Source organism: Xenopus laevis, chromosome 2S (assembly GCF_017654675.1).
Source record: "Xenopus laevis strain J_2021 chromosome 2S, Xenopus_laevis_v10.1, whole genome shotgun sequence".
Classification (NCBI taxonomy): domain Eukaryota; kingdom Metazoa; phylum Chordata; class Amphibia; order Anura; family Pipidae; genus Xenopus; species Xenopus laevis.
The window spans coordinates 152,955,764-152,978,158 of NC_054374.1; the positions used below are offsets into that span (position 1 = coordinate 152,955,764).

At 40.2% G+C, this 22,395-nt stretch overlaps 1 protein-coding gene across 1 annotated transcript in view; it reads right to left on the minus strand.

The window, feature by feature from the left end:
* The window catches only part of exph5.S (exophilin 5 S homeolog), a 62,284-nt gene that overhangs the window by 6,781 nt on the left and 33,108 nt on the right, over positions 1-22,395 (minus strand). Inside the window, exons 2-5 of the mRNA XM_018250331.2 lie at positions 17,946-18,106; positions 11,516-11,657; positions 3,159-3,210; positions 1,098-1,224 (exon numbers count right to left, since the gene is read on the minus strand). Of these exons, the coding sequence (XP_018105820.1) occupies positions 1,098-1,224; positions 3,159-3,210; positions 11,516-11,657; positions 17,946-18,106 (482 nt within the window). The remainder of the gene's footprint in view (positions 1-1,097; positions 1,225-3,158; positions 3,211-11,515; positions 11,658-17,945; positions 18,107-22,395) is intronic.

Consider the following 22,395-nt stretch of genomic DNA (forward strand, 5'->3'; position numbering starts at 1 on the left):
GAAGAAAAGGGGATATGACCCTACAGCTTTGGGGAAGAAAAGGGGATATGACCCTACAGCTTTGGGGAAGAAAAGGGGATGTGACCCTACAGCTTTGGGGAAGAAAAGGGGATTTGACCCTACAGCTTTGGGGAAGAAAAGGGGATATGACCCTACAGCTTTGGGGAAGCAAAGGGAATGTGACCCTACAGCTTCGGGGATGCAGAGGGGGGTGTGACCCTACAGCTTTGGGGAAGCGGAGGGGGATGTGACCTTACAGCTTTGGGGATGCAGAGGGGGTGTGACCCTACAGCTTTTGGGAAGTGAAGGGGGTATGTGACCCTACAGCTTTGGGGAAGTGGAGGGGAGGTGACCCTACAGCTTTGGGAAAGTCAGGGGTGATGGAACTGCATTGGAGAAACTCTACAGGACTGGGGTCCTAAGAAATGATTCCCCAGCACTGGAGAACCCAGAAGTGATACGACAGCATTGGGGAAAAAAAGGTGTGACTAAACAGCATTGCGGAAAGCCAGGTGCGTGCATTTTTAGTCTATAATTATCCCTTTCACAACTGAGACCTTCCGGTTTTTGCTCTCCGTTGCTGGAACAAGCAGTGCTGTGTATGTAGTTGCTGGAACAAGCAGTGCTGTGTATAAAAAAACTGGATGGATGTTGTGAGGTTAATATCAATTGCTTAATTAGGCAAAAAATACAAAAAGGGGTCATTACTTCAGGTCAGGGGCACCTACTGATGGCAACTGTCCCAGAACCAGCCAAGTTATTGTATGCAATTGTACTGATTAACGTATCCAAGCAATACAAATCTTATATCTTCCTGGGCTATAAAAAAAAGCATTGCTAAATACTTATTATATTTACCTCTTGACTGAAATCCTCCATGGACGTTCCCTCCTACAGTTATCTTTATACATAGGAATGTGTGCCTCACTCTGACAGCACTGTTGTTGCTCTATATTTACCAACTATTTAACACTAACACTCCTACTTATACAGACATTTGTTATGAAATAGGGACGCCAGCAAATACTAGATTACCTATTACCACGGCAAAGCCTAATGTTACAATGGTTTCCCCAGTCTGCTACAAAATAACTTACCCTCAAAAGCTTCTTTTTCAATTTCAGCATTGGTTGGTGGTACTCTGTGTTCCCTGGTTTTCTTTCCAATCGATTCAAAGAATTTAATTGTCTGTCTCACACTCTTGCTAGAATGGAGGAATTCAGCCTGGAATCCAAAACAAGAGACACTGTATAAGTAAAGGTCCCCATAGACGCGACGATTCTTCTTGCCGAACGACCGATTTTAGGGAAGCCCGACCGATCCTTCGAAATTATCGTGCGGTTAGTGGTATTCGAACGATCGTACATCTTACGATTTTCCGTCCGACATCTGTCGGGAAATTGATCGGCCAGGTCAAAAAATCTTTGTCGGTCCCAGTGCAATCTCTCTATGTTTGCAGGGCCAAGCAGGCAGCTCCTCTTTGTTTTCCTGGTAAATTGGTCTTTCTAGTTGATGGTAAATTCGTACGATCGTTCTGAGAAGATCGTGGTCTCACGATCAGGATCTGATCTTTTAAAAATCTCAACATCTATGGCCAGCTTAAGGGAGCAGATTTATAGAAATATCCCCCCTACAGGCAGTTTTTTAAGGTTAGCACTGATGAAGTCACTTGGTTTTGTCCCAAATGCACAATGTTTAAAGGGAAACTATACCTCCTAAACAATGTAGGTCTCTATAAAAATATATTGCATAAAACAGCTCATATGTTAAACCCTGCTTCATGTAAATAAACCATTTTCATAATAATATACTTTTCTAGTAGTATGTGCCATTGGGTAATCCTAAATAGAAAATCGCCATTTTAAAAAATAAGGGCCGCCCCCTGGGATCCTATGATTCAAGGTGCACACAAACAAACCATACATGTTAGCAGTATCTGTGGAATAGTAGTAACATTTGTATCAATTCTAACAGCTGCCTTTCATGAAACTCAGGGATTCTGCTCAGCAGGGACAAAGATAACAAATGTATCAAGTAAATCAATCAATTTAGAACAGTTAAAGAGTTGGCAAACCCCCCCAGAGCTGCTTTAGAAGGTGAAAAATTAAACTAAAGTATTTGGGAAAAGTCTTTATTTTTGGTGAACTGTCTGAAACCAACTGAACTGAAAATAATGTTTGATTACACTTTTTAGTAGACTGAAGGTAGGAGATCCAAATTACTTTGGGGAGAGACACATGTGGAGATTCATGGAGATAAGTCGCCCAGCGACTGCCTTTCCGCCGGCTAGAATCTAAAGCGCTGGCGGGATGGCACTTGGAACGCTTAGTTTCCGAAGTCACCTCACAAGGAAACTTCAGGCGACTTTGGAAAACAAAGGGCTCTGAGTGCCATCCCGTGGCCGATTTAGATTCTAGCTGGTGGGAAGGCAGTTCGGGGAGATTAGTCGCCCGCGATTTGTTGCTGGGCACGTGTGTCTCTGCCCTTAAAGTGATATTGACACTAAAAAACTCATGCTGAGTTTTTTGCTGAGAGGTTTGTTTTTGTTAGTTTAAGTTCCTAAACCTGCCTGTTTTGCCAACCTGACTGTCCCATCTCAGCCTGTCAGTTATAGATTCTAATGCTAACAGACTCCTGCTGCACAAATCTGGCAGCCCCCTCATAGACTATCACACGGAATCGTATTGGTAATGTTAAAGCATTGGGCAAATACTTTATGGCAAAATTCTAAGTAGCATGCAAAGTCAATTTTAAGGTAAAAAAGGTTTAATTTTTGGTGTCATTATCTCTTTAAAGACCCCTACATCCGGAATACCCCAGGTCCAGAGCATTGTGGATAATATGTCCCATACCTGTATATCAATATATTTACATTTTATTCATTGAGTCTGTTCTGTGTCCTGTATATTTATATGTGGGGCTGCTGTTTGCAGCGTCACACAGTGGATTGCATGCAACTTGCATAACTGCCTACTCATACCTGTAGCCCTCGCCCAACCAGCAACTCATTTCTCTACAGCCTCACCTGCTCCCACCGTATGTGTCTGAACAACAATATGGATTATCAGGAAGGGGAGAAAGTGTGTAAGATATTGTAGACTCTGCTGCATGTCTGGACATTTTGGAACATATACAAACCCAAATATAGTTTTACATACCTTTTTCTTTTCTTCATTGCATGTTGGCGTGGCCGGAGAAAATATGTAATCTCTGAGAGAAACCAAAAGGGAAGGATTAAGGTTTATTTAAAAAGGGACAAATAGTGACTTTTATATTTATATATAAATATATATATATATATATAGAAATGGCAAAAAAGGACCAGCACTCCGTATTCCAAGAAAGTCAAACTGGTTTATTCAAAACTCACAGTGTCTCCAACGTTTCGACGGGGTCTTTATCATATATATTATATATATATATATATATATAATTCCAGCTGCTGCAGAACCACAATTTTTCCCTGCCAAGACGCCTTAAGGTGTAGTTCTGCAGCAACTGTCAAGATGAAGTTGTCTATAATCAGTTTAATTAACCTTTAATGTTCTATATAAACCAGCCAAACCGAATACCTTGGTGTCATGCCATTGAGTATTGGGAAATCACAGTGGGTGTGTGAGCAGACCTGTACACGTGTTTACATTTCATGCATTGAGGCTGGAAGATGTTGACAGGGTCGTTCCTTTTATGAATGCAAATGGTGAGAGAAGAGAAGAATACCAACCAAGTATGCGAAGGGTATCAGGGCAGGTGGTCATGTAAGATACAAAACATGGGACAACCTTTAATATAGTTGGTCCAACAACAAATGGATTGGTCACTTGCTGAACAAGAATATTCTATGGCTATGCTCCATATCTTCCGGGCAATGCAATTGTGAGACCATTTGCAATTGTTTTTCATTTTTTATTATGTGTGGCTTGTTATTTAGCTTTTTATTCAGTAGCTCTCCAGTTTGCAATTTCATCAGTCTGGTTGCTACGGTCCTAATTACCCTAGTAACCCAGGCATTGATTTGAATAAGATACTAGAATACAGATAGGGGAGGCCTGAATAGAGAGATGAGTAGTAAAAAGTAACAATAACAATAAATTTGAAGACTCACAGAGCATTTGTTTTTTTAGATGGGGACAGTGACCCCCATTTGAAAGCTGGAAAGTCAGAAGAAGGCAACAAATAATTCAAAAACTATAAAAATTACAAAATTTATGGAAAATGAGAAGCTGCTTATAAGTCTGACTATATTAAAGGGATACTGTCATGGGAAAACTTGTGTTTTTTCAAAACGCATAATAGTGCTGCTCCAGCAGAATTCTGTACTGAAATCCATTTTTCAAAAAAGCAAACAGATTTTTTTATATTCAATTTTGAAATCGAACATGGGGCTAGACATATTGTCAGTTTCCCAGCTGCCACCGGTTATGTGACTTGTGCTCTGATAAACTTCACTCTTTACTGCTGTACTGCAAGTTGGAGTGATATCACCCCCCTCCCTCCCAGCAGCAGCAACAGAACAATGGGAAGGTAACCAGATAACAGCTCCCTAACACAAGATAATAGCTCCCTGGTAGATCTAAGAACAACACTCAATAGTAAAAGCCAAGTCCCACTGACTGATTCAGTTACATTAAAGGGATACTGTCATGGCAAATGCCAGAGGGGCTGCTATAAGGTCCCATAGAAAGTCCGTATTTAGTGGACTGGTGGGGGCTGTTTGGGCCTCTATGTGGGCTATATTCAAAATTGAATATAAAAAAATCAGTTTGCTCTTTTGAGAAATGGATTTCAGTGCAGAATTCTGCTGGAGCAGCACTATTAACTGATTCATTTTGAGAATTTTTTTTCCCCATGACAGTATCCCTTTAAGTAGGAGAAATAACAGCCTGCCAGAAAATAGTTCCATCCTAAAGTGCAGGCACAAGTCACATGACTGGGGGCAGCTGGGAAACTGACAATATGTCTAGCCCCATGTCAGATTTCAAAATTGAATATAAAAAAATCTGTTTGCTCTTTTGAGAATTGGATTTCAGTGCATAAGTCTGCTGGAGCAGAACTATTAACTGATGCATGAAAAAAAAACATGTTATCCTGTGACAGTATCCCATTAAGGAAAAAAATAAGTCTTGTAATTCAGAGATGAAAAATCTGAGTCTCAAAAGAACTGCAAAAGCAAGAAAATATGCCCGTCAGGGTTTATATACTCTTTTACACTTTAGTCGGTCAGTTCACTGTGCTTTTCTCATTTGACTCTGCTCTTATGCAACATATTTTTACAATATGAAGTAGTGTTCTGGCTATTATGTTAGACATCCAGTCACTTCAGCCTTTATACATTACATTTTTGGCTAACTAACTATATTAGAAACATGTTTTATTTTGCACAGCCTGTCTAGTTACCCAGTTTTTATTTTGACACTGAACTGTTCCTTCAAGCCACCTTCTATAGAAAGTAGAGGCAAAACCCACAGGGAAAAATGTAAAGTCTTCACTGTCCCTCCTTCCGTGCCCACACGCAAGCACACAGGAGTCTCGTTCATGAGAGAGTAAACGTGAAAGGGAAAAGCAGTGACGTGGCCAGTCAGCCGTGCCAGTGATCGAGTTGAAACATGCTGCACCAGATCCCAGTCTCGGGTACATGTCCAACTAACAGAACAGTTGTTTCTCGTCACTGAGCAACAGAAGGAAACATTACAGAGCTGCACATCACAAAACAACCCGAGCTCAACATGGGCTACTTATAATGCTCATAAGCCTACAAGGGAGCACTCCTAGCAAACAACCTGTGGCTGAAAAGTACAGAGCCCCATCAAGTAGCATCACTCGGTACCATAGAGATTTCCTGTATCCGTCATCACTAAAGGGTATGTCTATGTGTCTGCCATTAAAAGCTGCCTCTGCCTCATATAAAGAAGAGAGCACCCCTCCTTACAATGGCCAATCCCATACGGTATCAGAACAGCAGTTTCATGTCCTCGTCTTCCAACACATTTCCAACACAATCAACAGGGTACATTGAAATATTGTATGATGGAATAAGTGACCTGGCATCTAGAGAGCTTCAGGACAGTGTCAGACTGGCCCACCGGGATCCCAGGAAAACTCCCGATGGGCCCAGGGGTCAGTGGGCCTCTTGCTTCTAACCATTTGGCCTATTTCATGGTCATTCCCTATTTCTTTATGAGAACAAAGAGGCTTAATAATAGAAGAATATAGTATAGTATGTAGAGAAAAGAAACTAGGAGAATAAACAGGTGGAGTAAGGAGAGGAGGTATAGTAGTTTGGAAAGTGGGCCCTCAGCCTAAGGTTTTCTGGTGGGCCCCTGGCATCCCAGTCCAACACTGCTTCAGGATCATACATGTACCAAAACCTGTACCAAAGCTTGCAAGATCTTCCATTCAGTATATACAGAAATCTCCATGGCATCACTAAGGGGCAGATTTATTAAGGTTCGAATTGTAAATTCAAATTCGAATTTCCGAGTTGAATCAAAAATCACAAATTCGAGTTGGGAATAATCCAAGATTTATCAGACCTTGACCCTGGGAACAACTCAAATTCAACTATTCACCACCTAAAACCTGCTGAGTTCATGTAGAAGTCAATGGCAGAGGTCTGGTGATCTATCTCAAGATGTTCATAGCCTTCCTAATAGCCTTCGAGTTTAGTCGAATTCGAGTTTAGTCAAATTCGAGTTTAGTCAAATTCGAGTTTAGTCAAATTCGAGTTTAGTCAAATTCGAGTTTAGTCAAATTAGATTCAAATTCGGTTGAGTTTTCGGGTCAGTAATATTTGTTCGAGTTTGAGACGTTCCAGTTTGAGACATTCCAGTATATTCTTAAATAAGATACTCTTCAAGTTTCGAGGTCATTCGAGGTAAAATAAACTCTAACATTGGACCATTGATAAATCTGCCCCTAATTGTGGTACCTTGCACACACTACTATGGTCTTAAGCAGGGATCCCCAACCTTTAGAACCCGTGAGCAACATTCAGAAGTAAAAGGAGTTGGGGAGCAACACTAGCCTGAAAAATGTTCTTGGGGTGCCAAATAAATGCTGTGATTGGTCATTTAGTAGCCCCTATGTGGATTGTCAACCAACATTGAGGCTCTGTTTTGCAGTACAACTGGTTTTTATGCAACTAAAACTTGCCTCCAAGCCTGAAATTCAAAAATAAGCACCTGCTTTGATGCCACTGGGAGCAACATCCAAGGGGTTGGAGAGCAACATGTTACTCGCAAGCTACTGGTTGGGGTTCACTGGTCTTAAGCATCACATACACACTTTGTAGAGTCAAATTTATCAGGAGCCGACTACCCTGCCTGTATGTTATTGGAGTTTAGGATGAAAACTCACGTTTTTTATGCACTTCGATTTCCAGGAAGAATTGTATGATAACTGGTCCCCTATTGAGCAATTCAACATTAAAGGAAAAACAAACCCTTAATAAAAAAAACCCTACCTCCCTGCCCTACATAGACCCTCCTCCCCCCCAGGCAAATACCCCTAACTCTTCACTTACCTCTCCGTGCAGATTCTGTCCAGCGAAGTTCACGGCTGCCATCTTCCTCTCTTAGGTAATTTTCGGAATAAGACCGGGGGAGGGGCGCATTCGCAGTAGGAGTTATTTTTTGTTTTGCGACAACTGCACGTGAGCCAAATTTCACGAAGTGCCGGTCTCATTTAGAAGATTACCGAAGCGGCTGAAGATGGCGTCTGTGAACTCCGCTGGACAGAATCTGCACAGAGGGGCAAGTAAAGAGTTAGGGGCATTTGCCTGGGGGGGGCAGCTAGGCTGGGGAGGAGGAGGGATGGGGGTTTATGTAGGGTAGGGGTGTAGGTTTTTTTTTAAGGGTTTATTTCTCTTTTAAGGTTATGCTGAGAGCAAAGAGAAAACGTAATTTGTGTATACAGTGAAACCTCGATTTTAAGTACCCTGATTTCAAGTATCCCCGCATTTTAAATTTTTTATTTGTGGTCCGAACAATTTATAATACATTTCAATGGTTGCATTTCTCTGATTTTACATCAAAATTTTGTCATGATGTTCCCAAAAACTGCTTTTTTTCTCTATGAATGTTATTATTTGTGAAATAAAGAGGTTTAAATACTAAGCAGATGTATATTTTGCCATGGTTCTGCCTGTAAATGGTCAATTCCAATGAGTCTGCCCCTTATACAGTCCTGCACCAATCACTTATTGCTTTAGGTTGTGTATGTGAGGAATAGAGACTTGCACATTCCCCCCATAGTGTAACATTAACACTGCAATGTTTAACCCTTGTTATTAACACACTTGGGGGCACATTTATTTAGCTCGTGTGAAGGATTAGAAGGAAAAATACTTTGAATTTCGAAGTATTTTTTTGGCTACTTCGACCATCGAATTGGCTACTTCGACCTTCGACTACGAATCGAACGATTCATACTAAAAATCGTTCAACTATTCGATAATCGAAGAACTGTTTATTTAAAAAAAACTTCAACCACCTCCTTCGCCACCTAAAACCTACCGAGCACCAATATTAGCCTATGGGGAAGGTCCCCATAGGCTTTCTAGGCAATTTGTGATCGAAGGAAAATCGTTCGATCGATGGATTAAAATCCTTCGAATCGTCCTTTGATCGTTCGATCGGACGAATTGCGGTATATCCTTCGACTTCGATATTCGAAGTCGAAGGATTTAACTTCGATGGTCGAATATCGAGGGTTAATTAACCCTCGATATTCGACCCATAGTAAATGTGCCCCTAAATAGTGTATCTCAAAGTAAAACCTATGCTTATATCCTATTTTACATAATTTTTTCCTGGTCCCCTGAATAATGTAAAATGGGGGTTCTACTGTAGTTTTCCACCGAACCAGAACTGCATGATATTGTAGTTCAACAGCAACTGGTAAACAGCATTGCACACAATATTTTGCCATACGGATGTGTGTAGTAAAACAATTTGAAGTTTTTGTTGATGCCACAGAACACACCTGTCCTGTGAGCTGAACAACAGGGCTTGGAACGATAAAAAATGCTACAGATCAATAAAAGTGTGCTTTTAAAGTGTGTAAAGGTCCTTACTGTGAGTGAGAGGTGACTGGCATCACAAATGAGCCTGGGGTCGCTTGAAGGGTCCCACAGTGCAGTTCCATGTGCCTAACAGGAGTACAGAACGTTCTATGGCAGTGCAAGCCTCAGCAGGATCTGTGGCACTCAGCTCAAATAGAACCTACAGCTATAAATGTGCCAGTTTTTCACAGAAATTCTTTTTGTATGGAGTAGCCATTTATCATTATTGCTTACACTATCTGTCAGTGCCTATAATTTAATAATATATTATTATAACTCAGAAACGTTTAAGAAATCTTTTTTTACACAGCATCAATTCAATGGCTTAAGTAACAATCGTTGTCCCTTTCCTGACCAAGTTAGTGAGTCGACCAATAGTGGTGGTACAGGCTTCATTCTCTGGCCATGTTCACTGCGACTGCTTAAAGGAACAGTAACACCAAAAAAATTAAAGTCTTTTAAACTAATGAAAATATAATGTGTTGCACTGGTAAAACTGGTTTTCTTCAGAAACTCTACTATAGTTTATATAAACAAGCTGCTGTGTAGCCATGGGGGCAGCCATTCAAGCACAGGATACACAGTAGATAACAGATAATAACTACTATAGTTTATATAAACAAGCTGCTGTGTAGCCATGGGGGCAGCCATTCAAGCACAGGATACACAGTAGATAACAGATAAGTACTACTATAGTTTATATAAACAAGCTGCTGTGTAGCCATGGGGGCAGCCATTCAAGCACAGGATACACAGTAGATAACAGATAAGTACTACTATAGTTTATATAAACAAGCTGCTGTGTAGCCATGGGGCAGTCATTCAAGCACAGGATACACAGTAAATACACAGATAAGCTCTGTAGTATACAATGGGATTCTTCAGAACTTATCTGTTATCTACTTTGTATCTTGTGCTTGAATGGTTGCCCTCATGGCTACAAACCAGTTTTAGGGTCAGTGCATACAGGCAGATTCTTTGTTGCTGGGCAACTAATCTCCCTGAATCTGCCTGTGTGCCCTGACCCTTAGGGTGGTGGCAGAGGGGGAGATTAGTAGCCCAGCGACAAATCTTCTCTACTTCGAGCTACTAATCTCCCAGAAATGCCTTCCCGTCGGCAAGAATACAAATTGCCGGCGGGATAGCAGACGAATAGCTTCGGATTTCCAAAGTCGTCTGTACTAGTGCACGGCAACGTTACATTATATTGCCATTCTTTTAAGGGTAAGGACACACTGGACGATTTGTCGCCAACGTTTTAAAAAAGTAAATCGCGGCGACAAGACGATCATCTTTTTTGAACAGACGATTCACAGCGACTATTGGCACAGAGCGATTTGTATCCCATTACTCTGTGCGGTACGTGCTCCACCCAAACCGGAAACGGTTTGTGCTTCCCGCTGTAACCTGGCGTCTTTACGTGCTTGCGTTCTTGCGTCATTGCGTTCGCATTGTAATTTGAATACAATTGCTGCTACTTATCTGTATGTGTGTGCGTGTCTAGGAGATTTCAGTGCTTTTCTAAGTACATGCTATTTCTGATAAATCGTTCGGAAAAGGGTCTCAGTGCGTTTTGGAGCTACAGGCGATTCACAAACGCGCTGTGGGCACAGGAGCTGGCGTCTTTCATTTGGTTTTGTTCAGAGACAAAACGAGCGATATGTCGCCGTGATTTGCTTTTTAAAAATGTTGGCGACAAATCGTCCAGTGTGTCCCTTACCTAAAACCGTTTCATTTTTTGGTGTTACTGACAGATGGCTAATAAAAAAAACAATGCATAGTTCATTTTGTTCTTGTCCTGATAATGCATTTGGCATAAGGGAAGCCATTATGGTAATGTGCATTAGTGATGTGTGGGCCAGCCTGATACCCACGGGCTGACCTGGCTCCCCCATTTGTGGGTCGCAGGCGGGTACGGGTTGAGCTCTTCTGCCTACTCTCTCCACCCGTGACCTTACATAGCCGGCTTCCGACTTCCAGTTTTATAGACGCGCTCCTGCTCGCCCCACCCTTGTTGTGACATCATCGGCGGTGGACGTGGGTCTAAAAAAGGAAGGGGGAAGTCGGGCGTGGATTGAGGGAGGTCGGGTCTGGGTCGGGTCATGGAAAACTTGAGCTGCACATCACTATTGTGCATAGTCATCACACCAAGGCAGGCGCTTGACAACAGGATACATGCAGTGTCACACTGGGATATATGGAGCCCATCAGAGAAACCAAAGCCAAGGGCCCCTCCTCATCAAATGCTGGAAACTTACTATACTTTACCACTATATTAACTCAATATTGAATATTTAATATAGAAAACTCTGTTGGCCAAAAAAAAACAGATATAGCACATAAACAGGGGGTGGTTCTTTATACAATAGTGCACAAAATTAAATGATGACTCCTAGTCTCTGCCCTGTATTGTGAAAAAACAAAAAAGGACGGTGTTGGCATGACAGATATTACCTCTCCTGTAGCTTAGAATTTTGTTTTGCAAATTTTCCAAAGAAGGAGAATGGAGATCGGATACCAAGAAATGAAGAACCGGAATTAACATTCTTGGAGGACGGAAGGTTTTCCAGTTTTGACATTTTAGAATTGACCGAGTCTAGAAAAAAACACAATAAGCCATTATAAACAGAATATATATATATATATATATATATATATATATATATATATATATATATATATATATATATATATATATATACACACAAAAGCTATGAATATCATATAAACGGTGCTTATTGATGTCAGTGGTTATTTTCCGACAATAAAGTACCCCCTCTTGTAAAATATAAGGATATTAGAAGTAGGGATGCACCGAATCCAGGATTCAGTTCGGGATTCGGCCTTTTTAAGCAGGATTCGGATTTCTCCCCGGCCAAACTGAATCTGAATTTGCATATGCAAATTAGGGATGGGGAGGGAAATCACATGACTTTTTGTCACAAAATGAGGAAGTAAAAAATGTTTTTCCCTTCCCACCCCTAATTTGCATATACAAATTAAGATTCGGGTTCGGTATTTGGCTGAATCTTTCGCAAAGGATTCGAGGGTTTGGCTGAATCCAAAATAGTGGATTTGGTGCATCTCTAATTAGAAGTCACCTCGGACCTTTGTAATGGGATCCGTTACCCAGAATGCTCTGACTTGGGGGTTTCCAGATAATGAATCTTTCTTTAATTTGGATCTTCATTCCTTAACACATCCCTAAAACATTATTTCCAAAATGCATCAGTTAATAGTGCTGCTCCAGCAGACTGCTGCACTGAAATCCCATTTTTCAAAATTGCCAACTGATATTTTTATATTTAATTTTGAAATCTGACATGGAGCTAGACATATTGTCAGTTTCCCAGCTGCCCCCAGTCATGTGACTTGTGCTTTGATAAACTTCAGTCACTCTTTACTGCTGCACTGCAATTTGGAGTGATATCACCCCCGCCCCCTCAGCAGGCCATCAGCAGGCCATCAGCAGAGCAATGGGAAGGTAACCAGATAACAGCTCCCTAGTAAAAATCCAAGTACCACTAAGACTCCTTCAGTTACACTGAGTAGTAGACAACAGCCTGCCTAAAAGCAGTTCTGTTGTAAAGTGCAGGCTCATTCTGAAAGCACATGACCAGGCACAATGACATGAGATGCACCTACACACCAATATTACAACTAAAAAAAATACACTTGTTGGGTTAGAAATTAAATTTTATATGGTAGTGTGAATTAGTTGCAGTGTAAACAGTAAAATAAAAACAACACCATAAAAATCATGACAGAATCCCTGTAAGATTACTATAATATCCCTGTAAGACTACTAGAAAATCATGTAAACATTAATTAAACCCAACAGGCTGGTTTTGCTTCCAATAAGGATTAATTATATCTTAGTTGGGATCAAGTACAAGCTACTGTTTTATTATTATAGAGAAAAGGCAACGTCATTTTTAAAAATGTTAATTATTTGATTATAATGGAGTCCATGAGAGACGGCCTTAATTTGGAGCTTTCTGGATAACGGGTTTCTGTAATAATGGATCCCATACCTGTGCGTGTATATATGTAATTTATTTTTAAACAAGGGGTTAAAAAAGTAGGCGTTTCTGTTGAAATGAATATATCAGATTAGTTGCAATGGGTTACTTAACCCAGAGCATATTTAAACTCTTATAAACATGGACATTTATTAAAGTCCGAATGCAAGAAACTATTTACTATAAAACCTGAATCCTTATCTAAATTGTTACAATTACTTATTTTCTTACCTTAAAATTGTTACAAAGTATCTTATTTGCTGCTGTGGCTCTAAGGGCTCTTACACACGGCCGTTCCGACCTGCGCTCCCCTGCGTTCCGTTTTTTGGCGTTCAGCCGCAGGGGAGCGCAGGAATAGACGCAAGTAATGATTTGAAATGGGGCTGTACTCACGAAGGCGCGTGTAGGCGCCGAACGCAGGAAAAATGCAGCATGTTGCGTCTGAACCTGCGTTCGGCGCCTACACGCGCCTTCGTGAGTACAGCCCCATTTCAAATCATTACTTGCGTCTATTCCTGCGCTCCCCTGCGGCTGAACGCCAAAAAACGGAACGCAGGGGAGCGCAGGTCGGAACGGCCGTGTGTAAGAGCCCTTAGTCTGGGCTCTCTGTCAAAAGCCAATTAAGTCAGAAACTTTGTATCTTTTTCTGGCTGTTCAGTGCAGAGAAAAACGGGACTTTCCAGTACAAAAGAGGGACTGTCCCTCTAGCTCTGCATTAAACTAATGGGCCGAAATCTGCACTGACAAAGTAGCCCCAGCAATGGGTCAAATATGCAAACTCAAACCCAAAACAATGCCCTGCAAACTGGCAACTACAATGTGCTGCATTCACAAGGCAACCAAGCAGAATCACCAACATGCTGAAAGCTGCATTCATAAGGCACCCCAACATTAAAGGGGTAGTTGACCTTTAAGTTAACTTTTAGGGGCAGATTTATTAAAGGTCGAATTCATTTAATTTCTTTTTTACTTGAATAAATTCGAATATACTAGAAAATCGAATGGGAGGTTATTTAAGAAAAATTTTGTTCGAATTCGAAACAATCGAATCCGAATATCTGATTAGTATTCGATCAAACTCAAATAGTTTTTTTCTCCGAATGTCAGGAAGGCTATTAACTTCTTCAAATGGGTCACTAGACCTCTGCCATTGACTTCTACATGAACTCGGACAGTTTCAGTTGGTGAATAGTCGAATATTGAATTGTTCCCAGGGTCAAGGTTTGATAAATCTCGAGTTTGGATTATTTCCGATTAGAATATGTAAATGTGGAACAAAAATCCAAGTTCCATTCAACTTTGGAAAAAAAAATCGAAAATCCGAATATCCAAATTCATCATGTACTGTCTCTTTAAAAATTAGAATTCAACCATTCACCAGAATTCAACCATTCACCATCTAAAACCTGCCAAATTGATGTTTTAGCCTATGGGGGACCTATTTGGAGTCAATTGGTGGACTTTTTTAAAAAAAACAACTTTTAATCAAATTTGATCGAATACGATGTTAATTTGATGCGTACGATTCGAATGAAAATAGCCTATTTCAAAGTAATTTGCCTTCTTCTTCTGGGCCGTCTCGGCTTTCAAAGGGGTCACTGACAAGTACTCTGTAAGTCTACTAATTTACTTTAATTAGTTAGTAAGTTTACTTGAATTAGTAAGTTTAATAAAGTTACTTTTTATCATTCATCTTTCTATTCAGGCCTCTCCTATTCATATTCCAGTCTCACATTCAAATCAGTGCATGGTTGCTAGGGTAATTTGGACCCTAGCAACCAGACTGCTGAAATTGCAAACTGGAAAGCTGCTGAATCAAAAGCTAAAGGACAAAACAATAAAAATGAAAACCAAATGCAAATTGTCTTAGAATATCACTCTCTGCATCACATAAGGGGCAGATTTATTAAAGGTCGATTAGTAAATTCGAATTTACGAATTGTATTTTTGGTCAAAACTCACAAATTAGAATTGGGAATAATCCAAACTCGATTCGAATTTGAAATTCGAGATTTATCAAACCTTTACCCTGGGAACAAGTTCAAGTAGAAGTCAATGGGAGAGGTCCTGTGACTTATTTGAAGATGTTAATAGCCTTCCTGACATTTAAGTTTTTTTCGGATTAAAAACTCGAATGTTTATTGGCACTGTTTCAATTTATTGGATAGTTGTGAGATTTTGCTCTGTAGATCTCTGTTTATAATTAGTGGATGCCTGATAAACATGTACTACAAGCCCCTTTCACGCCTCTTTATTGCAAAAACAAACACAAAATAATGAACTATAACTAGCCAGGGCAATTATTCATAATAATATTGGCTCAGGTAAAACATAATAAAAAGGCAAATTGAAACATCCAATTGGTTAGTCTCTTGTTTAGTGGTTGTTCACCTTCTAAACACTTTTTTCAGTTGAGTTTTTTTCAGTTGCTTTCCAATTTTTTTTACTGTTCCCCAAAACTGAAGTTTAAAGTTGAATGTTCGTGTCTCTAGTGTTTGAGTCTGGCAGCTCAGTGATCCAGGAGCAGATTCTGAACTGTTATAATTTGCTACATTTAGGGGCATATTTATCAAGGGTCGAATTTCGAATTTGAAAAACTTCGAAATTTAAAAAGACCAACCTGAAATTAAGTCAAAGGTTTTTTTTCAGCTGAATAGGTCAGTTTTCCATGGAATAGGTCCGTATTCAGCCGAATTGGAAACGTACCAATCGAAGTAATCAAAGTTTTCCCCGAAAAAAACGTAGCTTTTTCAAAGTCCACCAATTGACACCAAATAGGTTCTAGGAGGCCCCCCATAGGCTAAAACAGCAATTCGGCAGGTTTAAGATGGTGAATGGTCGAAGTCGAATTTTTAAAGACACAGTACATGATAAATTCCGATAAATAGTCCCTGGTCGAGGTACACAAAAATAGCTTGAAATTCAAATTTTTTTAATCCAAAAATTCACCTCGACCTTTGATAAATCTACCCCTTAGTTGATACATTTCTCAGCAGTATCTGTGGAATATCAGCAACTATTGTATCCAGTCTAACAGCTGCCTGTAATGAAACTCAGGGATTCTGCTCAGCAGGGACAAAGATAAGTAATGTATCAACTAAATGTATCCATTAAGAAGAAATGAGGAGGCAGATTTATCAACGGTCGAATTTCGAAATCATGCAAGTTTTTTTTTAAAACTCCCTGAACTCGAAATTCGACCAATTGAAATTTGTTCATAAAATTTTATTTTTAAAAGGTCGGATTAATAGAATCAACCCAAAAGTTCAAATCAAATTCGATTCAATTTTAAAAACCTCAAAAAAAGTAGAATGTCGGGAAGGCTGCAAACAACTCAAAATTGATCCCTGGACCTACAGCAATTAAGCAGGTTTTAGATGGCGAATAGTCGAATTCGAGTTCTTAAAGGGCCAGAGTATGATAAATCTCAAAAATCTAATTTGAATTTTTTTAAAAACTCGAATCGAATTTGAATAACTCCCTAGTAGAATTTGACAGTTTTGACCATAAGAAAATTCGAATTTCGAATTTTCAATTCGACCCTTGTTAAATCTGCCCCTAAGTTGATACAATTAGTTGATACATATTTCATCAGTATCTGTGGAATATTAGCAACTATTGTATCAATTCTAACAGCTGCCTTTAATGGCACTCAGGGATTCTGCTCAGCAGGGACAAAGATAACAAATGTAACAAATAATTGTATCAATTTTGAACGTTTAAAGAGTCTGCGACCCCCCTCCCTCCCAGAGTTGATTTAGAAGGCGACTCTTCAATATTACAAAAACTATCACAAATAGAAAGTAATTGGAAAAGGTATTTTTTTCTGTTGAACTATCTGAAACCAAATGAATTGAAAAGTGTTTGAAGGTGAACAACCCCTTTGGGCAGAGACACACGCTCACATTCTGCCTCCCCTGTCGGCTGGATAAAAAATCGCCAGCAGGATGGCACTCGGAGTGCTTAGTTCCTCGTGAGGCAACTTCAGGCGACTTCGGAAAACTAAGTGATCCGAGTGCCATCCCGCCGGCAATTTTCATTCTAGCAGGTGGGAAGGCAGAGGAAGGCGGTTTGGGGAGATTATTTGCCCCAAAGAAGAGGAGATTTGTCGCCGGGCGACTAATCTCCCCGAATCTGACCGTGTGTCTCTGCCCTTAAAGCACTAATTTTATATTTTAAAAGAGATCACACCAAGTAACCATTTGTTTAAAGGAGAACTAAACCCTTAATGAAAAAAATCCCTACCCTACATAGACCCCCTCCCTGCTCCCCCCCCAGCCTAGCAAATGCCCCTAACTCTTTACTTACCCTTACCCCTCAGTGCAGATTGAGGGCATCGGAGTTCATGGGCGCCATCTTCCGGCACTTCAGTAATCTTCGGGTTTTCTTCCTTCACGTCGGCAATTTCCGGGACTTTCGGCACATGCACAGTTGTCGCAAAACGGAAGATTGCTCCAACTGCGCATGCACCGACACACCGCCCTCATTCCGAAAAGTAGACGATGGCGGCCGTGAACTCTGATGCCCTGAATCTGCACCGAGGGGTAAGTAAAGAGTTAGGGGCATTTAGGGGCATTTACCAGGGGTAGCAGCTAGGCTGGGGGGAGCAGGGAGGAGTTATATGTAGAGTAGGGTTTTTTTTAATTAAGGGTTGAATTCTCCGTTAAGGTAAAAGTACAGTTTGAGCACCCTGGGGCCAAGAATTAGCTTTGCTAATATTTGCTTTCCTGTCTTGTGTGTTTTCTAAATGCAGCCCCTGGTCACTGGCAGATAAGATCTCAGCAAAGTCATGAGTGCAGCCTCTGTGATCCAGTCTGAAGTGGGAACGAGTGAAAGCTGAAACGATACAGACACTGACTCACCGTTTGGATGACTTGTCTCCTGCAGCCGACAGGCAAGGGGCCGCTTCACCAGGTTCCTCACATCTCGCTCCTTCTTAAATTTCTCTTTCTGGATTTCCTCAAACCATTCCCCGGACGCGGCGTGTAACCATTTGCCGTCTTTCTTCTTGCTCTGGAGCTTACTGCAATTAAACGAGAGAGAAAGGATTTTTCACCATGGTCCGGGAAGCTACGTGTTTACTATGGTAATGAGGCATGCTACAGACGCGGAAGGGAAACCTGTTGGACCAGATGTTTTGTCACGGAGGAGACTCGGCTTGGTGAGGACACACCTGGGCAAGGTGGAGAAGTGCAGATGTGTCACCCACTGTGGGCTGAACATTTTGGCAACAGAATCACAGCAGAAACAGGAAATAAGAAGGATTCAGGGGTCCATTTATACTATTTATAATGAGTTTTAATTCTCTGCAGGTTGATTATTTCCATTAAAGTGCACTGATAGGATTCTACAGCACCATCCCCAATATCCTTGTAATGCAGTGTCACCTCCCCAGCCCTTTTACTCACCCAGCAGTTAAAAGAATATGTAGGCAAATACCAAACAAAATAAAAAATGTTGATTATATGTAATTATACCCGTTATCCAGAAAGCTCAGAATTACAGAAAGGCCCTGTCCCATAAACTCCATTTTATCCAAATTTTTGAAAATCATTTCCTCCTTCTCTAAAGGATCTTGTACTTGATCCAAATGAAGATTTTTTTTTTTTGGACAGACATAATATCAAAGGCTATTGTGATACTAAACTCTATAGTTAGTATAGATATGGGTATATAGAATTTATGTGAAAGTAGGGAGGGGTTGAACTTGATGAACTTTGTCTTTTTTCAACTTGATTTAACTATCTAACTAAGATATAATTAATCCTTACTGGAATCAAACCAGGCTGTTGGGCTGTCCCGTACCTGTATAAAAAATATATATATATATATATATACAAACATATAATTATATAAATACACACACATACATACACAAACACACACATAAGAATGAGATCTGTTATCTGGAAACCCGTTATCCAGAAAGATCCAAATTACGGAAAGGCCGACTCCATTTTATTTAAATAATCCAAATTTTTTAAAATTATCTCCTTTTCCTATAGAGCAGTATCTTGTACTTGATCCAATCTAAGATATAATTAATCCTCATTGGCAGCAGAACCAGCCTATTGGTTTTATTTAATGTTTATATGATTTTCTTGTAGACCTAAGGTATGAAGATCCCAAATAGAAAGATCCATTATCTGGAAAACCCCAGGTCCCGAGCATTCTAGATAACAGGTCCCATACCTGTGTGTGTGTGTGTGTGTATATATATATATATATATATATATATATATATATATATATATATATATTTATTTTTACATTGGAAGCAAAGTATGAAAAAAACATTGGCCTGCAAGGATTAGCAGTATCCACAGTCTCCTTCTGAGACTACAACTCCCAAAATCCTACTTTGACAGCTGGACAGACAGCCCACTTACCAAAAGAAACACACTGGATTTGTTATTAGAACCAATTCTGGCTCCTGTCTACTGATAGACACAGAGTCATATGATTGCATATTGACTTTATTACGTACACCCATGTAGTCACAGATAAGGGAGATAAGGGGCAGCTGATAATCCATAAAAGTAAAGGTAAAACTCACACCCCAACTGTTGACACTCAATCTCTTCCGTGTTTACTCTTGAGCTGCTGGTTTCCAACCCATTAGCAATCCCTAGTGGCGACGTTCAAAAAAATCCAAAAAACAAGAAGACTCTGATAATTACTTTAATCCGTTTCAGTCACTAAATGGGGCTCCCATGCTCCCCAAGTTCAGTTAAGGGGCACTACTACGATGATAAAATGTGCAAATAGACATTAAACCATACAGTAGGTTTAAATGGGTTGTTCACTTTGAGTTAACTTTTAGTATGATTTAGTCATTTAAAGAGTTATTTACCTTTTTATTCAAAAGATCTCTAGGTTGCCATTTCTGGTTGCTAGGATCCAATACCCTGGCAACCATGCATTGATTTGAATAAAGGTGGCCATACACGGGCAGATAAAGCTGCCGATATCGGTAAGTTTGGACCGATTTGACAGCTTATCTGCCCGTGTATGGGGGCTTCCGACGGGTCTTCCCGATCGATATCTGGCCACGATATCGATCGGGAAGGTTGGAGTTTTACCCGACCGACCCGTCGGAGCCGATTGGCGCATCGTAATGCGATCGTTCGGCCATACGGCCGAACGTTCGAATTACCCCCGATATAGCCACGCAGTTTAGTGGCATATCGGGGAAAGATCCGCTCGTTTGGCGATGTCGCCAAACGAGCGGATCTTGGAGTCTATGGCCACCTTAAGAGACAGGAATATGAATAGGAGAGAGTCTGAATAGAAAGATGAGCAATAAAAAATAGCAATAACAATATATTCGTAGGTTTGTAGAGCATTTGTTCTTATATAGGGTCACAGTCCTGAATTTGCAAGCTGGAAATAGTCAGAAGAAAAAGGTAAATAATTGAAAAACTATATAATAATGAAGACCAATTGAAAAGTTGCTAGACTCGTCCATTCTATAACATACTGAAATTTAATTTCAAGGTGAACTACCTCTTAGTTGTGTTCTGTAAGCTTTTATGTTTATGACTATTTATACTGAATATTGTACAATTTCTCTGCAGCTCCAGTTGCACAAATCTCCTCTATCTTCACTATTCCTCTCTCAGCATCTGTTTCTCTTCATTCTGTCTTCATGCAGCAGTTGGGTGTCAGATATTCATTGACAGATACAATATATCTTATAGGGGCTTCCTTTCCTAGCAGATGTATTAGAGCTTGTTCAAATAACTGATTCCAGTACAAAGAAAATAACTGCCTTTTGCACAAATCCTGCATGTAGAGAGACATGATGTCTGGTGAGTTTAATAGAGTGAGCTCTAATACATCTTCTAGGCAAAAGGAGCCCCCCTATAAGATATATTGGATCTAACTGTCAATGAATATCTGACACCCAACTGCTGCATGAAGACAGAATGAAGAGAAAAAAATGTTGATAGAGGGATGAACATAAACTTGATTATTTCAGAAACGGTGCAGAATATTTAATTGATTGTATTAAGAAAGTTTCTTATTTCAGTATGATCAAGCTTATATAAAATGTTAATGTTCGCGATCGTTCTCCTTTAAGGTGTTTTGAATGCAATGGGTCTGCTTCTGAGGAGCTTCAAGTAACACTTGCACTTCAGTTTAGGGGGGTAAATTGAGATTCATGTGTAAGGTATGGACAGTGGGGGTCTGAGCTGCTACTTTGGGTGCCCAGGAGAGAGTCAGTTGAATCAGGGAGACCCCTCAAAAATGGGGTTGAGTTGATGGTGAAATGGGTAACTATGTCTCTGGACCACTTCCCATTCATTTGAAGAGCAAACCCTATCAGCTAGTGTCAAGTAGGCATCACCCAGGACCACTCACCTCCATTCTAGTAATCTCTTCCTTACTCTGCCAGTGTCTGCTATAGGCACCTTGTTTCCCCTGTTTTATATGAATAGAAACAGGCAGGAACAAGCATTTTGGCATGATGCTCCCACCATGGCCACAGTCATTATCTTAATTAAAACAGAACATTTATTCCCATTTCATGTTACCTTCTGACTTTATATAAGGTGTTCTTACCATGACCAGCAGAGATTTATAGCAACAAATAAGCTTGCGGGTTTCAATACCTGCCATCACCGACCCAGCTTGGTTTTTTATATCTTATTATCAGGTTATCGTGTCGTGGGAGCGCTGTTAATCTTTTTCTTGGAACAGGAGGATTTATATCCCTTTGTTCGCTCAACTCTGGCACGGAGCTGCGCCTTGTCTATTGAGCACTTTACAAAGCTGATTTGTGTGTGTGTGTTGGCCTGATTACAAACACATGCTTTCCTCCTTCTTCCATGGGCAATAACACCTAACTATTAACTTCTACATGTCCGTATAGGATACATTCGCTGCTATGGGACATGAGCCCCTAGTCAATCAGTGCTACGTACAGGAGCCCCAAATTCAGGGGTAATTACTCTCTGGGGCAAAATGCCCAGTTATTAAATCAGTCCTCCAATTTGCCCAATTTAAGTGCCAGCAGAATTTCGCATTTCATTTGCACTCAGTGCTAGAGGTTTTTGAAAAATTTCACTTTAGGGGCATTTTCTGAGGGGAAACCTTTAGTTTACCAAGAAAAACGATACATTGTTTTTTTCGGGAGAACCTGAGCTTTCTAAATCTGCCTGAGTTTTCATTTATTTCCACCTCTGCAAAAAGATTTATGGCGCTAAATACCAAAAAAAAGAAAAATTGCTATTTTTTACCGCCTCTCTCCATTCATTTCTATTGGATTTTTAAAGGTGTATTTATCAAATGATGAACTTTCACTACCAT